This window comes from Tubulanus polymorphus, chromosome 7 (genome assembly GCF_964204645.1).
Source record: "Tubulanus polymorphus chromosome 7, tnTubPoly1.2, whole genome shotgun sequence".
Classification (NCBI taxonomy): domain Eukaryota; kingdom Metazoa; phylum Nemertea; class Palaeonemertea; order Tubulaniformes; family Tubulanidae; genus Tubulanus; species Tubulanus polymorphus.
The window spans coordinates 3,963,885-3,979,822 of NC_134031.1; the positions used below are offsets into that span (position 1 = coordinate 3,963,885).

At 37.6% G+C, this 15,938-nt stretch overlaps 2 protein-coding genes across 3 annotated transcripts; both read right to left on the reverse strand.

The window, feature by feature from the left end:
* Nucleotides 1–282: 282 nt before the first annotated feature.
* Nucleotides 283–11,823, reverse strand: LOC141908307 (trifunctional purine biosynthetic protein adenosine-3-like). Its single transcript, XM_074798297.1, has 19 exons — nucleotides 11,730–11,823; nucleotides 10,643–10,818; nucleotides 10,239–10,361; nucleotides 9,885–10,032; nucleotides 9,617–9,728; nucleotides 9,123–9,191; nucleotides 8,275–8,574; nucleotides 7,785–7,953; nucleotides 7,176–7,398; nucleotides 4,183–4,393; nucleotides 3,746–3,944; nucleotides 3,257–3,505; nucleotides 2,712–2,914; nucleotides 2,099–2,255; nucleotides 1,786–1,923; nucleotides 1,372–1,508; nucleotides 960–1,077; nucleotides 732–871; nucleotides 283–607 (listed from the first exon to the last, which is right to left on the reverse strand). The coding sequence occupies exons 2-19, from the start codon at nucleotides 10,785–10,787 to the stop codon at nucleotides 422–424; spliced, it is 3,027 nt and encodes a 1,008-aa protein (XP_074654398.1). The 5' UTR covers nucleotides 10,788–10,818; nucleotides 11,730–11,823; the 3' UTR covers nucleotides 283–421.
* A 272-nt stretch (nucleotides 11,824–12,095) lies between these two features.
* On the reverse strand, nucleotides 12,096–15,674 carry LOC141908454 (receptor-interacting serine/threonine-protein kinase 1-like). 2 transcript variants are annotated; one of them, XM_074798507.1, is made up of 7 exons: nucleotides 15,557–15,674; nucleotides 15,419–15,469; nucleotides 14,824–14,931; nucleotides 14,446–14,515; nucleotides 13,763–13,930; nucleotides 13,302–13,376; nucleotides 12,096–13,142 (listed from the first exon to the last, which is right to left on the reverse strand). In XM_074798507.1, the coding sequence occupies exons 3-7, from the start codon at nucleotides 14,929–14,931 to the stop codon at nucleotides 12,931–12,933; spliced, it is 633 nt and encodes a 210-aa protein (XP_074654608.1). In that variant the 5' UTR covers nucleotides 15,419–15,469; nucleotides 15,557–15,674; the 3' UTR covers nucleotides 12,096–12,930. The 2 variants fall into 2 exon arrangements, with proteins under 2 accessions (XP_074654608.1, XP_074654609.1); XM_074798508.1 differs by having other exon boundaries at nucleotides 14,761–14,931.
* Nucleotides 15,675–15,938: the final 264 nt, after the last annotated feature.

Here is a 15,938-nt window from a genome sequence, read left to right on the forward strand (position 1 = left end):
TACTAAAACAACCTGCAACTCAGTAACCTGTTTGTGGTTTAGTTTCGGATATTTTCACAAACCACATTGGCACATGTATAAGCCAATCCGATTAACCAAAGGTTAGGTAACTAACTAGGGTAATCCCAAACGGGATCAACTGGACATCGAACTGTATGGAGAGCCATTGATCAGGATGGATGAGGTGACGGTCAACAAAAATTGAAATATCTAACATCCTGACTAAATGCAACGATACCTATTGAATTACAAATGTATGATCATTTATTATATAAATGCCTTGTAAATGATTCAAATTGAATTACGATCATTTATTACATAAATGCCTTGTAAACGAATCAAATTAATTTATGATCATTTATTAAATAAATGCCATATTGTAAATGTATTATAAATTTCGTTTTAAACTGAAAATAAGTTACTAACACCAAATAACTCTATTATTCTTCGAATCAAATTTAACTTTGCCAGATGCCAATAATTCCAATGCTTTCGGATACGCAATATGCTCTTTAGTTTTCACACGCTCTTGAAGCGAGTGGATATCATCATCCGGTTCGACTGGAGCCGCTTCTTGGACAATGATAGCGCCAGCATCGACCTCGTCCTGAAAATAACCCCAAATTAGGCTTTTCTTTTACAAAATATCGTGCTCATAGGTTAACGGTAAACGTCAAACAATCAAATAGATACAGTGAGGTCGAATATGGTGGTACTGTATCAATACTTACAGTTACAAAATGAACGGTGCAACCAGTAATTCGCACTCCAGCTTCGAGTACCATTTTATGAGCGTTGTGTCCTTTGAATGATGGCAATAATGACGGGTGGACATTTATCAAACTTCCCGTCCATTTCCTTGTAAATTCACCTAAATAAAACACAGCGCGAAAAATACATTAGACTCCATCCACTTCGATACGAAGCAACTCGGCAAACTTTCCCGAGTATTTCCTTACCGCTTAGAATACGCATAAATCCAGCCAAGCAAATCAATTGCACGCCAGATTTTCTTAAAGCGGCATCGACGGACAAATCAAAGTCCAAACGACTCTTGAAATCTTTATGGGAAATGACCTAGAACAACAAACGAGAACCATATTGACGGTTTAACTAAAGAATAACCTCACTGTTAGGACCAAGAAAATGATTTACGCATTGTAACAAATTTGGTGTTGTTAAGAACGTTATTATCTTCACTCGTTTTTTATAAATCTAAGTTCGGTATGGGTATTTGTTCCTTGGAAAATTATGGCATTGAGCATGGCATTGAATGGAAGGCGTTACAAGGGACTTTGATAGTTGGGAAACATTTTCGAGCCAAGTAAAGAAGAACATTTGAACATACATTTTCAAAATGTAACTACGTACTTTAGTGGGAATAGAAGCATCCTGGGCTCTTTTTAATCCTTTTGCATCAGCTCGGTTAGAAATAACGAGAACAATTTCCGCCACACTGTCGAGTTGAGGATTTTTCGTATGATCTATCAGAGCCTGCAAATTCGTACCTGAAAATCACCATTTGAAAGTACTGGCGCGTTAATCAAACAGAAGTAGTCACGGCAGAATGTAACAATAACAAAGTATAAACAATAATTTTAAAGGGTGCTGTTGTGGGCATTCCATAATGTTTCTACATTCTGAAATGTTGTGGCATGGTTTCATTAACTTTTTCAGATTAATTTAAATCTCAAATGAATGCATGTTGTTTTGGATCATAACAGCTGAAGAGCAGACATAAACTTAACTCCAATTCTAGGTATGAATTCTTGTTTAGGTACTCACCTGACCCAGATATCAGAACTCCAACTTTAACCTTATTCCTTGGAGTCGGATTTTGACTTGGCATACATGAATTGCTGGACACTGGACAATGTCGTCCCATTTCTTTTTCCAGGTTAGCTATACACACTTGTTCCCCATCTAAAAATTAGAATATGCAAGTAGTACTTGACAATCAAGAAAGAAATGTGCATTATAATAACTGGCATTAAGAACTGCCAAATTAATAGACAAAACATTTAATTTAGTAGTTTAATTTTAGTCTAATTAGTAGTCTAATTTTTGAAACTTTTAGGAAAATAACTTGTGCACTCACCAGCTGGATTTTCAAAGACCTTTCCAATGACCCACGCTTTTTCACCGGACTCCTTTACTTGGGATACAACTTGATTTGCCTCGTGTTTGGGACATATCAGGACGGCGCCGATACCACAATTAAATGTTCTGGCCATTTCACCGGGACTAATGTTACCCTAAAACACACACATCAAACAAATAAACTAGACGATGAACTAGTAATTTTCAGATGCAAATTCAGACACCGCATTCAACCGAGGAATACTTTAGACCATTCAATTTCTTCATTGGTAGTACCAAACAATCGAAAACAACAAGAACTAAATGGATCCTGCAGATTAGGCTCACTACAAACATAGCAACTTATCATTTCCAACTGATGAAACACTGATACCTAGTACCCTCCAAGAGGGTACTAGGTATTGTCTAGAAATCCATGCAGAAAACTCGAAGATTTCACTCTTATTCAATAAAAATTTGTTTTGCAACAATGATGAAACTAAAAGCGCAGCAACTTAAATTGATTTTCAGTATGCACTTTGGCCATACAACCATACGGCTAACTGTAGATACTTAGAATGGCCTGGAAATGCTTCTTTTTAAGTTTTCTCTCTGAAAGAATGAAGATTTACCTTTTTCATTAACCAGCCAAACAAAGGTGGTATTTGCCACGATGCGGCATCAATGCGAACACCAAAACATTTTGGAAGCACCCGAGGAATATTCTCAAATAATCCTCCACCCGTGATGTGTGCGTAGGCTTTCACCAGGCCAGATCGTAAAACTGGCAACAATGACTTCGAATAAATTTTCGTCGGAATTAAAAGCACATCACCTAAAAATGATATGACGAAATTGCATTAACAAATTGATAACTGTGCTTCCATATATGTCCTAGATTCAAATTTGGCTGGCATCGGCGGCTAGTGATAGCAATTCAATAAAATAACTGCAACTAAAATGACAAATCATTATTAGGCTCATAAGCTCTGAAAACAGATCAGTGGAATCAGACATATGCCAATGTAAGGATTTGGCCATTCCCAACCAACGCTTTATGGGACAAAAACCTCTGGTATGATAGAGGAAATGGAATAAACACAAAACACAAGACAAGAAACAGATTTTCAGAGAAACTAGAGAGAATACAGCAAAACCTAAAAACAAAGCTTGTTACCTATTGTTTTTCCCTCGGTGAACGGATATTCCATGTCGTAGTCGATACCTTGAAGACTCATGATTTTCCTCACTAAACTGAAACCGTTACTGTGAAGACCGCTGGATGCAACACCTATGATAACATCGTCTGGGGTGATGTCACCTATACGTGGCAATGTATGGTGTCTCTCCACAGCACCGACTGTAAATCCAGCCAAATCATAATCACCACTTTCATACATGCCAGGCATCTCGGCAGTTTCTCCACCTAAAATTCGCCGCGCGAAGGTAAATGGAGAAATTTCTTGGTCTAAAATCTTACAATCAATTAATTTATTTTTCATGAATCACAGAACCACATATCAACAAACGTTTCCAATAGCATATCTAATTACCCTTTTTTACAGGTTTTTTCTTTTTACGAAAATTTCCCAGATTTTTCTGATTCTGTGAGCTTTCCAGGTCATTGGCCACTGAACTACTAACTCGATCAACATGAAAAACTCACCTATAAGAGCGCAACCGGCAAGTTTACATCCTTCCGTAATTCCAGAAATGACACTTTTAGCCAATTCAACGTCAAGTTTACCACACGCAAAATAATCCAAGAAAAATAACGGTTCGGCACCATGAGCGAGGACATCGTTTACGCACATAGCGACTAAATCAATACCAACGGTATCGTGTTTATTGCATATCTTTGCAATCTAGAAAGAAGAAAGAAGGCACAAACATATCGTCCTGTGAGTTTTTTACAGGGGGTTTCATCAATTCTTAGATTCCTAACAACTGTTCAGTATTCTAAATGATTCATGCATGTACAGTTAATCTGCCGAAAAATGAAGAAACAAGCATTTCTGACATCAGGGTACAATGACCATAACCTCCATCCCTTAACAGACAAGGCTTTAAAGCAACTTAATATAACGTAGAGTGGAGCAATACCTTTAGTTTTGTACCAACTCCGTCAGTACCAGATACAAGTAAAGGTTCACGGTAACCGGCTGCTTTCAAATCAAACATCCCTCCGAACATACCGAGCTCAACCTGACAGCCTGATCTGGACGTCGAAGCTGCCATAGGCGCGATTGCCCGCACGAGATTATCCCCCGCCATTATGTCAACGCCTGCATCTTTATAGCTCAATTGGGAAAACCTAAAAATATATCGTATGTTGGCAATGTGTAAAACTAATATCAATTCAATCGTCAAAATTCTTCAACATAATCAGACATTTTTACCGCCATTACCATTCCAATGTGCATGTAGGTACTAGGTCTAATGAATTTCATTTGATACATTTTTCATATTTTGTTTTAATGAAATAGGCCCCGAGGATACAAAAACGGAAAAAGCATGAGACTGGCAATGTGTCATCAATTTGCGCGAAATAATCAAACTCAGTTGAATAGTCATCATTGTACAAGTCATCACTATTTTCTAGTCCAAATTCCTAAGTCTAAATTATAAGTCAGTGAATTTAGTCATAACTTCGAAAATGTCAGAATAGATTATGAAATCATTAACCGTGGGTTTTGTTTGCTTATCAGCCCTGAATACTGACATTAATTTCAAATTTCAAAGTGTAAGCCGTCATTTGGCATATCAACGGTCCCAGCTACGATGACTAACCATGAACACTATAAGTTCCGATACTTGCTAAACCAGGCAATATACGGTAAAAAGAAATTCAAGGATTCATTGCACTGAACTTTATTCAATACTAAAAAAATTCAAACATGCTTTATTGTCACATGCTATTGCGTTTATACATTGCTATACTCAGATATAAAAGTTTATACAAAACAGGGCTGCCAACCTCTGAAAAGGGCTATCAGTAACAAATTGGATTTTTCTCAATAACATTTCTTTAGAATATGAAAGAAAATGTTCAAATTGATCAGTGATAAACAGTAAGACTCTCAGTAACGTTTTTCATATTTCTGTAGCATCAAACAAAACAAATCAGTATTTCTCATTATAGAATAGTAACAAATACTGAAAATCAGTTGGCATCTATGCAGACATTCAGTCCTCAATCTAACATTTGCCGCCGGAAACCTGTATAAAAATCTTTATCCTCATTTTGAGAGGGAAAATGAGCCCGGATACGCGAAACAACGCAAGATGGTAAATTCATTCGATTTTTCCTGCCGCAGTAGTGCCCCAACCAACAAGTAAATTGTCTATACGCCATATCCCTGAATTTCTCGTCGATAGGTCCTTTAAATGCTTTTTTGCCATATTGCTGTTTGAAGTCAAACCAGACGACCTGCAACACCCACTCATTCATGCAAACAGAAGCAAATGCTTTGGTGTCGGCGATACATTTCGGAATGGCCTCACCATGCTCCTGGAATTGCTCTATTCGGTCGATTTCTGCCATTTTTTCTACAACAGCTTCATTTTCTTGGCAACAGCGACATTCTGGCTTCGTCGGAAATACCTTACAATTATTACAAGAGCAGCTGTAAAACAGAAAATAATCATTGTCATTTAGTTTTGAGAGATTAATATGTCATTAAAATCAATTGTTTGCCATAACTGGGACCTCTGCTGCGATTTTGGCCGATAATCGATATTTCAATTCTGCTTAAATTACATCATAAAATGATTATTAAACGCATGAGAAATCATTTGTACATTACGGCAATTTAACTAGGAATCGTTCATTTATTGGTTAAGCACGAAATTTGAATTTTCCATGTCCCTTTTGTACGCAAAATCGGAAATCTTTTACTTAAAGCATTATGATACGCAAAAGCACTTACTTCATCCCTCTCCCCTAATGCCTATTTAATAAATGAAAGATGCCCTAGAACATCATGCGTGGTACGAATGAAAATAAACAAATATTGAACCCACCACTCATGTAAGCTATCCGGCTTCAGCCTATCGAATGTCTCCTCCAGCGGAACCGGTGTCTCATCAGAGTCCGTTGCGAGCGGTTCAAACATATAAGGCTGCGGAACAAACAGTCCGTTGTTGAAAGTCATCTCCGGTCCATACATGTAAGGCCCGATATCGAGCACTTCATCTGAATCTCCGGATGTCGATGTCCAGAATTCTTCCTCGGAATCCGACACATCTGATGAGTCCGAGTCGGTATAACTACTATCCCGTGACTTATCCGATGAACTGCTATAAAAGTTATCGGAAGATTCTGTGTTGCAAGTTTTTATTGTTATTGACGTTTTGACGAAAAGCACCCGACATACAGTACTAATATCAAGCTTTCGAGGGCGCAACAAAGAGATGGTCTCACGTTTAGTCATAATTACCGCTACTGCTTTCAACTAGCATTGAACTGGATTTTTAGATTCCAGAACCCAAAATGGATCATACTTTTCGACTCAAGGGTTTTGTGTGCTTCTTATTGATAATAGATTTCTGAGAAAAGTTGATTTAATTCACCTCTAAATATAGAATTTATTGAACGCGGAAAATCAATTAACGAATAGCAAACGCTCAGATTGTATGATCAGAAAATTGTCAACAAGAGCGAGAGCTATTATGGGGAAAATATAGATACACTGAACTCATATGAATTCTTTTTCATAGCCCTTTCACACCCTAAACTGTTCAATTGGGAGTAAATTCCAATTTCTGAACATTGCACAGCGATGCGGTGTATAATGGAAATATCCCAATACATGTATAGTGCCTGCGGTGTACCATTAGTTGCTAAGATTTCCCAATCTTGGACGGTGTTACTATTTTCAATATTTTTTAACAATAAATATATGGATACATGGCACAGCAGGGTAGACACAATGGAAAAGTTATACACCGCATAGCGGGATTGATGCAATAAACAGGTTTAAACTTCCTCGTACTAGAAGTTGTTAAACTTCTAATTTTCATATCTGTCGATTTAACCTGTATAGGATTCAACTAGGAAACCTTTCAAAACAAATAATCATTTCAATGATACTCACTTCAAAGCGTGATGTCCGATGTCTTTCCGAAAGAATGAATTTTTAAACCGGATTCGGCCAGCCATAGTTTGGGACGTTTTTATTGTAGCAGTTAAATCATTGTCAACAGCAACGACAGTTAAAACCCGGCCACCAGATGTGACAAATTTACCTGTACCGTCTACAGTTGTGGCACCATGGTACAACAAAATATTCTGCCCACCTTTAAGTAGTTCATCGAAACCTGTAAAGAAAAGAAGCTTAACTTGAAAGTTCATCGACACTTGAAAAAAAACTATTGTATTGCTTTATATTGTCGACAATAATCAATATAAAATACGCAATATTAAGGATCAATGAAGTTATTTTCAATTTGAATATATCAATTATTGAAATGAATTGACCGGCAACCAGTCTAGCCCGATGTATTGATGAAATAGTGCACATCCTCTCAAAAATAATTATCAAAATTTATCAAAAATAAGACGGCATATTTATGACATAAAAACGTATGAATGCTCTGGACGGTACATGAACTATGATGAGCATTTTGAGATCTTTCAAACGACACAACTCCACCTATGAAGGACCACCCAAGGTACTAGAAATCATACAAAATTGATAACCTACCTGAAATTTCGAAACCCTTCTGGAATGAAGTGGGATAACCTCCGCTGACTAAAACAACTCCGACGGCAAAACGATCTTCATAAAATGTCGGCTTGTTACTTTCAAGCGTCCCGTTAATGCAGTGAGTCATAGTTTCATAAAGATCTGATGACAACATTGGCATAAGAACCTACAGTCAAAAAATATATGTCACATTAATCTAACTCTTCCATTTCCGGTAGGAGCAGCAGATATTGTATAAGGGGTGGCTGATTTTTAGAGGGGCGCATGTAAAAATGAAAGGGGTGGGCGCACATCTAAAACCTGTTGTGGAGAACACTGAAAGCAATTTTCACAATTTATCAAAATCATGACTTTAACTCAGTGCATTGAATTGCAAATACAAAATGGAACTAGAAAATAGAGTCATGATTGACAACTTATCCAGTGACCACTTAGGCGAATTTGACTTACGCCCCCAGTAATACTATGTAAATCCATTCATACAGACCTGCGTTTCTGGATCTCCAAATCGACAGTTGAATTCGAGTACTTTTGGCCCATTCTTCGTTCTCATGATCCCGGCGTACAGCACACCTACGTATTTATTTCCATCTTTATTCATTCCGTCGATAGTTGCCTGAACGACGTTCTTCTCGATCTCTAACAGTTCCGCTCGAGGCACGTGAGGGCACGGGCAGTAAGCTCCCATTCCACCGGTGTTCGGGCCTTTGTCACCGTCGCAAAGCCGTTTATGATCTTGCGCTGGTGGAAAGCAGGCATACGTCTTACCATCAGTAAATGCCAATACCTGTTAGAATTATTCAACTATTTATGTCAACAAAGGTTTCAGAGATAAGCAACTGTAAGGCAACTGCATAAATTATTTTCACATTGTTCCCACAGTTACAGGAAAAAAAAATTCCCCAAGTATTTCATGGGTGATTTTTCAATTTTTCCAAATGGACAACAGGGCCTTTATAAAAATGGACAGATACCATCATACTACATTTTAATGGTGACTGAGTGATAAAGGTGATTTTCAAGAGAAATTGCTGTTGAAAGTTGCCCTTGGCAAATGAAATGTAAACGAATTTCCCAATATATTCCCCTGACTAGAGGAAAATTTCTCAAATTCCCAAATATTTCCATACTGGGAATACTATTTCAAAATTCCCAAGTTTTTCCCAATTACCCGGTACTGTGGGAACCATGCTTCCAGAAAATTAGAACACCTGGCTAATATATGAATACGGATAAATGTCATGTGCGACAAATTTTGTTTCCATGATGGAAATTTTTCTACGTATTCATCTTACACGGATATTGTGTATACATATCTTATCGACTCGTACTTACAGATATTTCCTCTCCTTCTAATCGTTCTTCTATGACGACAGTATCACCAGCACTACCGAATTTCTTATCCTGAAATGATAAAAATCATACCATTATTCGTATCCTCGCCATATCTAACTCAGGGATCCATTCATTTATTACGTACGCATAAAATTTGAAATTTTCAACCCCCCCTCGCCCTCTGTACGCAAAATCAGCCATTTTTTCATATACATTAAGCATTACAGTACGCAATTGCACTGACCCCCCCTCCCCTAATGCGTACGTAATAAATGAATGCTTCACGCGTCACGCGTCGGATGAAGAAATAATACTAAATCCTAGTCCAAAGAAAATAAGCCTTATACTAGGTTTTGTAAAATAAAGATTTTGGAAATGTGTGATTTTTAGAGTTAGCTTTATCCAGCTTAAAATTAATTCACATTGAAAATCCAAAACTTCAATTGTTTGAACCAATTTTCATCGGCCAACAAAAATATACAGAACGCACATACCTGAAGTATAAGTTTGACTGCCTGACATGCTTCTTCTCTAGTTTCGGCAACAATAACCCCCTTACCGGCAGCAAGCCCACTTGCTTTTACGACTAACGCAGGATAATCAGCGCTGAAATGAAATACGTAACACTAAAATCTTTCATACCATCTTTTATTAGCCTATCCACAGGATGCATCTATAAACAAGGGTAATGTTTTTAAATGAATTCAAGGGTAATAGAAATACATGGGATAACTGGGACAAAAGCTGGGCTGAAGAACTCACCAATTTATGTGGTTGCAAGCTTCATCGGCATTAGAAAATGATTTCCAACGTGCAGTCGGAATCTTATATCTATCCATAAAATCTTTAGCAAATGCTTTGCTGGCTTCTAATCTTGCGGCTTGAACACATGGTCCAAAACAGTTAACACCTAAATAATGTCAGAAAGAAATTCAATTAGATGCAGTAATAAAACTAGAGCCAATGAGTAGATCATTGTCACTTCTAATCACTTAATCATAATCTTATTCTATTCAAAATACTCTCAAAATTATGAAAATGAAAAAAGTCAACAGAACGCCTCACCTCAATCTTAGGTTGGCCTTGAAATGATGGCAGTGAAAAAATCGAACTTACCACTTTTAAGAAGATGATCTGTAATGCCATTAGCCAATGGGTTCTCAGGACCCACGACAACAAGGTTGATGTGATTTTCCAAGCACCATGTTGATAAATTGTTGAAATCATTTGTATCAATACCTATAAAAGATGATTCTTTTCTCAGATGGATGAAGAAGATTGACCCAAAGGGTTAGAACATAGGAAATGAACAAAATTTTAACTCCAGATTGAAAGTTAGCCCACAGCCGTAGAGCTAGGCCCTAAGTTTTTAACATCCACTCAGGAATTCATGGGTACAAAGTTCATCAAACCCACCCAGGTTGGAGTTCAATGCTAGATTCCATTGCATCAATATTGTGGCATATGAAAGTGAAGAAATACTTGAATTCAAATTACTTTAATACCCCTACGGTACTTACAGATGTTACTGATGTTATTGGAACAATTCATTGTCCCTCCATTGCCCGGAGCTACATAAACATGTACAACTCTGTTAGATTTGATAAGGTTTACAGCGAGGGCATGTTCTCGTCCACCACTTCCGATAATGAGAACCTTTGCCATATCTGCGTATATAGTACTGATTTCAGGTTAGCTGTAAAAGTAGAAATATAACTATCAAGGCTATAAGCCCTCGATGCGAAAGTAGCCAGGATCCAGTTCCGCATACGCTGTATTTGTCAATTGAGGGAATTCTTAGTTAAGATTAGATCATTTTCTATGACTTGACTTCGAGTTAAATCTGAACACAGTGTAGTTAGTTACCCAGGCCCGGTTCCACTGTGAGTTAGAGTTAACTGTGAGATAAATCAATTCATTTTTGAGGATGTATCTCGAGTCAAATTCAACTGTAGAACTGGGATCCAGTTCCATGTGAATTAGAGTTAACTCTTGACTTAACATCAGTTCATTTTCAATTACTTAACTCTGAGTCAAATCTTAACACAAAACTGTGGAACTGGGATCCTAATCTTTGGTGGTAAGCACAGGGGCCTGACACAAAAAGTTTTTCACCCCAGTAGGCCTATATATAAAAACGACTTTTTATATATAGTACCTAGGATACCGGGGTCAAAAACTTTTTGTGTCAGGCCCCTGTGTTGGTGAGCTTTTATAATCGGATGGGCTTTTGCGAAAATATTCGATCGTGAAACTAAACCACAGACAGGCTACGTTGACACTGTGCGTGCTGGGGGAGACACAACAAGATTTTTTGTGGGCAATGTAGTAAAATGGATTGAAATCAATGTTTCCGTACAGCTGCCCAACCTATATCAGGTATGTAGCCTGATATGGAAACTGCCTGAGCTAGGCAACCGGACGTCCCTCTCTCCGTCCCCTTCTCTGGAAGCAATCTCAAAAATGTTTTTAGCCTAAAAAATTGGCGGTTTTTGTTATACGTGGCTGTGGTCGTGGAACTAAACAAAGTCACTGCTGACTAAGACACTTCGTGATCGTGGCCCCCCTTTTTGGTGTCACCATTGGCTGAGCTTCTATGTTATTTACCAGTTATTCTTTAGAATGCAGGACAGGTAAATTCAAAGCTTAGCGAAAGATTTCAGATTGTCCAGAAGGCCCCGCGAGCCACCATGTCATCAATACAATTCAACGACCGCTTTATTGGACAAATTTTGCATCACTAATTCTTTAATCAAAATGAAACGAATAGGAAATTTCTATATCATTTCATACCCGTGGGCTAGGGGAGTTTTACTGCCATATCGAAAATGTGGAATAAACGCCTAACCCTGGGATTCGACACTGCGCTTAATATGGATCCATACTGAACTTTCACCATTTTTAGAGGGCACCAGAAAATCGAAAAACCCAAGCATTTCAATATAATTCAATTATATTTTATTGATCCAAATATTGAAAGAGTACAATAAAAGGGATGAATTATTATTACAGGATCAGTGACCATTGAAAGGCTTGATACTTGATGTATGTTTCTAATATCCAGAGTTAAGTCAGTAAAATGACATTAATTAATCAATTTCCTGGATAGAGGTGATGTACATTGATCTCAATCACCAGGGACTTGTCACTGGTGAATGAATAAAACCAATATCAATGACCAAAATATCTCTGTATTATAAAAAAAAGATTTTTTTAATTATACAGGGATACTGGGGTTGGTCATTGGTACTGGTTTTATTCATTCACCAGTCAATTGTGACAACACCCTGTGATTCTGATCAATTCTGATCGATCAGAATGTACTTCTGAGCGCATACGAAGCAGATCCTTACTTATTCAGTGACCTGTCTGTGGTTTAATTTCATGATTGGATATTCTCACAAAAGCCCATCCCATTATAAAAACCACCATAGATCAGGTAACTAACAAATCCTTTACAGATATAAAACACTCAGCTTCATTGAAGTTACTCAGTAATTTTCTTTTCAAATTTTAAGTTCACAAAAAATGTGCTAGCTTATGATATTTCATATATGTTTTAATTCTGTCAGAACACTATGGAATGAATAAATCAGCACCAGTTTCATCGAGTACTGCGCCCTTCATATATGCAACAACACTCGGCCAAGAGAGACAAACTGCTGAAACATGTCACGAGATGTCTCATCCTGCTTTACATATAATATGCTAGTTTATCCATTCATGCTTGCGAAACTACCTTCAAATCAAGGCGTTTTCCGATCATTAGAACAACATCTGTCGAAACAATATCACATAGAAATAATTCTCACATTGCTTGATTTTCAATTTTGAGTTTTTTAATGATATCTGCACGGTCACACTTCCGTAGTGCTTGAGCGACCATTGAGACAGTAGCTTCTCCTCCCTCCCGTGTCTTCCTCCAAAGCAACAGCATTTGATAGGCCTGTTCTTTCGTATCACCGCGATAGTCCTCGCTGATACATTTTATATCGCTTTCATCAATTTTAAGGTAACGCCCTGAAAATGAAATTTGCTATGATTGTTAATTCAATGATTCTCACTTTCACTGAAGAAGGAGTTTTCAACGAATCGAGGAATTTTAGGGACCCTGTAATCTCGATTCGAGATTTTATACGTCGTACATAAATAAATAAATGATCCCTTAGTAAGGCCTACCTAAACGCTTCCAATCTATTCCGATTAGACCCTGAATCGCAAGAAGATCGTCTTGTTCTACTTCCTTAAAGCAGCCTGTAAACATTAAGCGGTCAAACTTTAGAGCATATTCATCACTTTCATATCCCAATTACGGTAGACTCCCCCTACTGTTTATCTTGGTAAACCATTAATTCAGTGGTTTTGTAAGCACATTTTTTCCTACACACTACCTTAACATGGTTTTTAATTCAGCAATTGCCTATGGTAATTGGATAAAAAAACCCTGGTCCAACTATATCAATAATTTCTCATTGCCTATATCCCAAAATTGAAGGAGTTTTAAAGTAGTTTCGAGCATTTTGCTCAAATTAAAGGAGTTTATTCAAGCACCTTTAAAAGCAATTTCTATTTAGAAGGAGATTTTAAGTAATCAAGGAGTTCAGCCGTAGGGACCCTGTTTTAGATCAATCAATACTTACAAAATATAGGGTCATCTTTCGGCAGTTTTTCCTCGGTGGATTTACATGGTCCTTTCGAATATTTGTTCGTTTTCGATTTACCCATATAGACCGTTGCAAAATTATTGTTTCCGATTTGAACATTCTTACATTTGTTGACATGAATAATTCCAGGCTTTAACGATGTGGCTGAAATAAAAACAAACAAAATAATCCAAAACCAATCCACGATTATACCCATCCTCTAAATTGCCTCCTGCCATGCTAACACCAACATACCCTTGCTGTAGACCCTTTATTTGTATACTAACACTACTCTTATTTTTCTGGGGGGGATTTGCTTAATACATAGACTGGTGGGCACCGAGCAGTAACGTCTCCGCCCAAGAAATCTTCGGTGGTGTATTAGGTCAATGAAGGGTCTGTAACCAGGGTTAAGTTGGTCTTAACTGAGATTTGTGCAAAGACCTGTCTCTGCAAAAGGCAAAATAGACCAACTTAGTGAAGACCAAAATAAATGGCTAAGACCAACAATTGACTTAAGTTGGTCTTAATTTTAAGCCACGACTATGCAACCGGGCCCAGGCTTTAAGTTGACGCAAGTTTCGGCGGACATAATCTTACCCTGGCAAGCAAGGATGGATGATACCGTATTCATAAAATGTATGAAAACACTGCTTGAAATGGTATAAAAAGGCACCTACCTATGGCCGTATTAAGAGAAAAGTTCATATTTGTTTCTACCGAACATCCATCCTGAAACGAACATCCATCCTGAAAATAGACAGGTTTATGAAATCTTAAATTCATGAATGATTACAAAACTTATTCATATCAAGTGAAAATACGGATTTCTTCATCCAGATCCGAATCAACTAAATATTTCGACATTAATGATTTGAGAACTAGAAAATTGCGACATTCCGAAAAGGTGTGGAATCATAAATATTACGAATAAAAAGGATCCAGTTTAACTGCAGTTGGGCTAAGTTGACAAAAACACAAATCTATAGACATACCGTCATTCATATGGCATAGCTCACCTCAGCTGCCATAGCACAGTTTGACAGTTGAGTAAGTACCTGCTGGCTTTGATCTTTTATATCATCATCATATTCAGTCTTTGATATTTCCATGGGTCTTTCATTTGTATCATCTGCGGACTCAGAAATTGCTAATTTATCAGACATCTGTAAAAAACAGCAAACCTAATTTATTTCTTGCCTTAATAAATAAGTGGTAATGATCGGATCGAAAAAAGGCAGGTGATTTTGCCAATGCAGCATTATTCCTGTTTAACACTATTTTGCCAATGGCTCGTTCTGATTGGCTAATTGACGCTGTGCATGTGGACTGAGGTGCGCGTATTAGAAAATCCAAGGAAAGTGTGGAGTAAATTACTAGCATAATGTCTTTCCACAAGACAACCGGGCTCACTGCAATCCAGTTGTAGGTTGTTACTACATATAGCCTCACCTTACCCTAACCCTAACCCTACCCAGACCCTTGAACCTCACCCTAACCCTAAGGTTATCCCTCGGAGACCCTGACCCTATTGAAACCCTAAACCTAAACCCAATATAATGATTTTATTGTTATGTCGTAATTTATATAGCCATTGGCAAAATAGCGTTTACTAAAATAATGCCGCATTGGCAAAATTGATAATATACACACTGTGACGACGTCAACTGAACTATCACTACCGTTCCTTTCCTTTCGGTTTTCCTACAAAAAATTAATGAATAATTTTTGAATGGAATTCATACGTTATAATAACGTAGTTTCCAAACCAAAACTTAAATTTGAACCTACCTCTGACCTCTAAAGAACCGATGCTTAAGTAACACGATTAATTACGGCCATTAATTACATCATTTGAGGAGAAAAGAGTGATAAGCTCTAAATTAAAAAAGAACACGGAAGTAAATAGCGAGGGGTTATTTCGTGTCCACCTGAGCCATTTGTTCAATTAAATTCAATCTTTATTGTACGTATTCTCAGTGGCCGGATTGAACACTGACAAATTGAAACTTCGGTTTACGATCGGTCTGCGATTAATTCGTCCCGGTTCCTGACGATCCGACATGATCGGGTTAAGTCGACTGAGCTAGTGGACCATCGAGTCTCCCCGTGTTCCTGTTTTGTACATGTATTTGTTTTAATCTTCTGCTTGCACAAAAACTTGGTGTAGTTT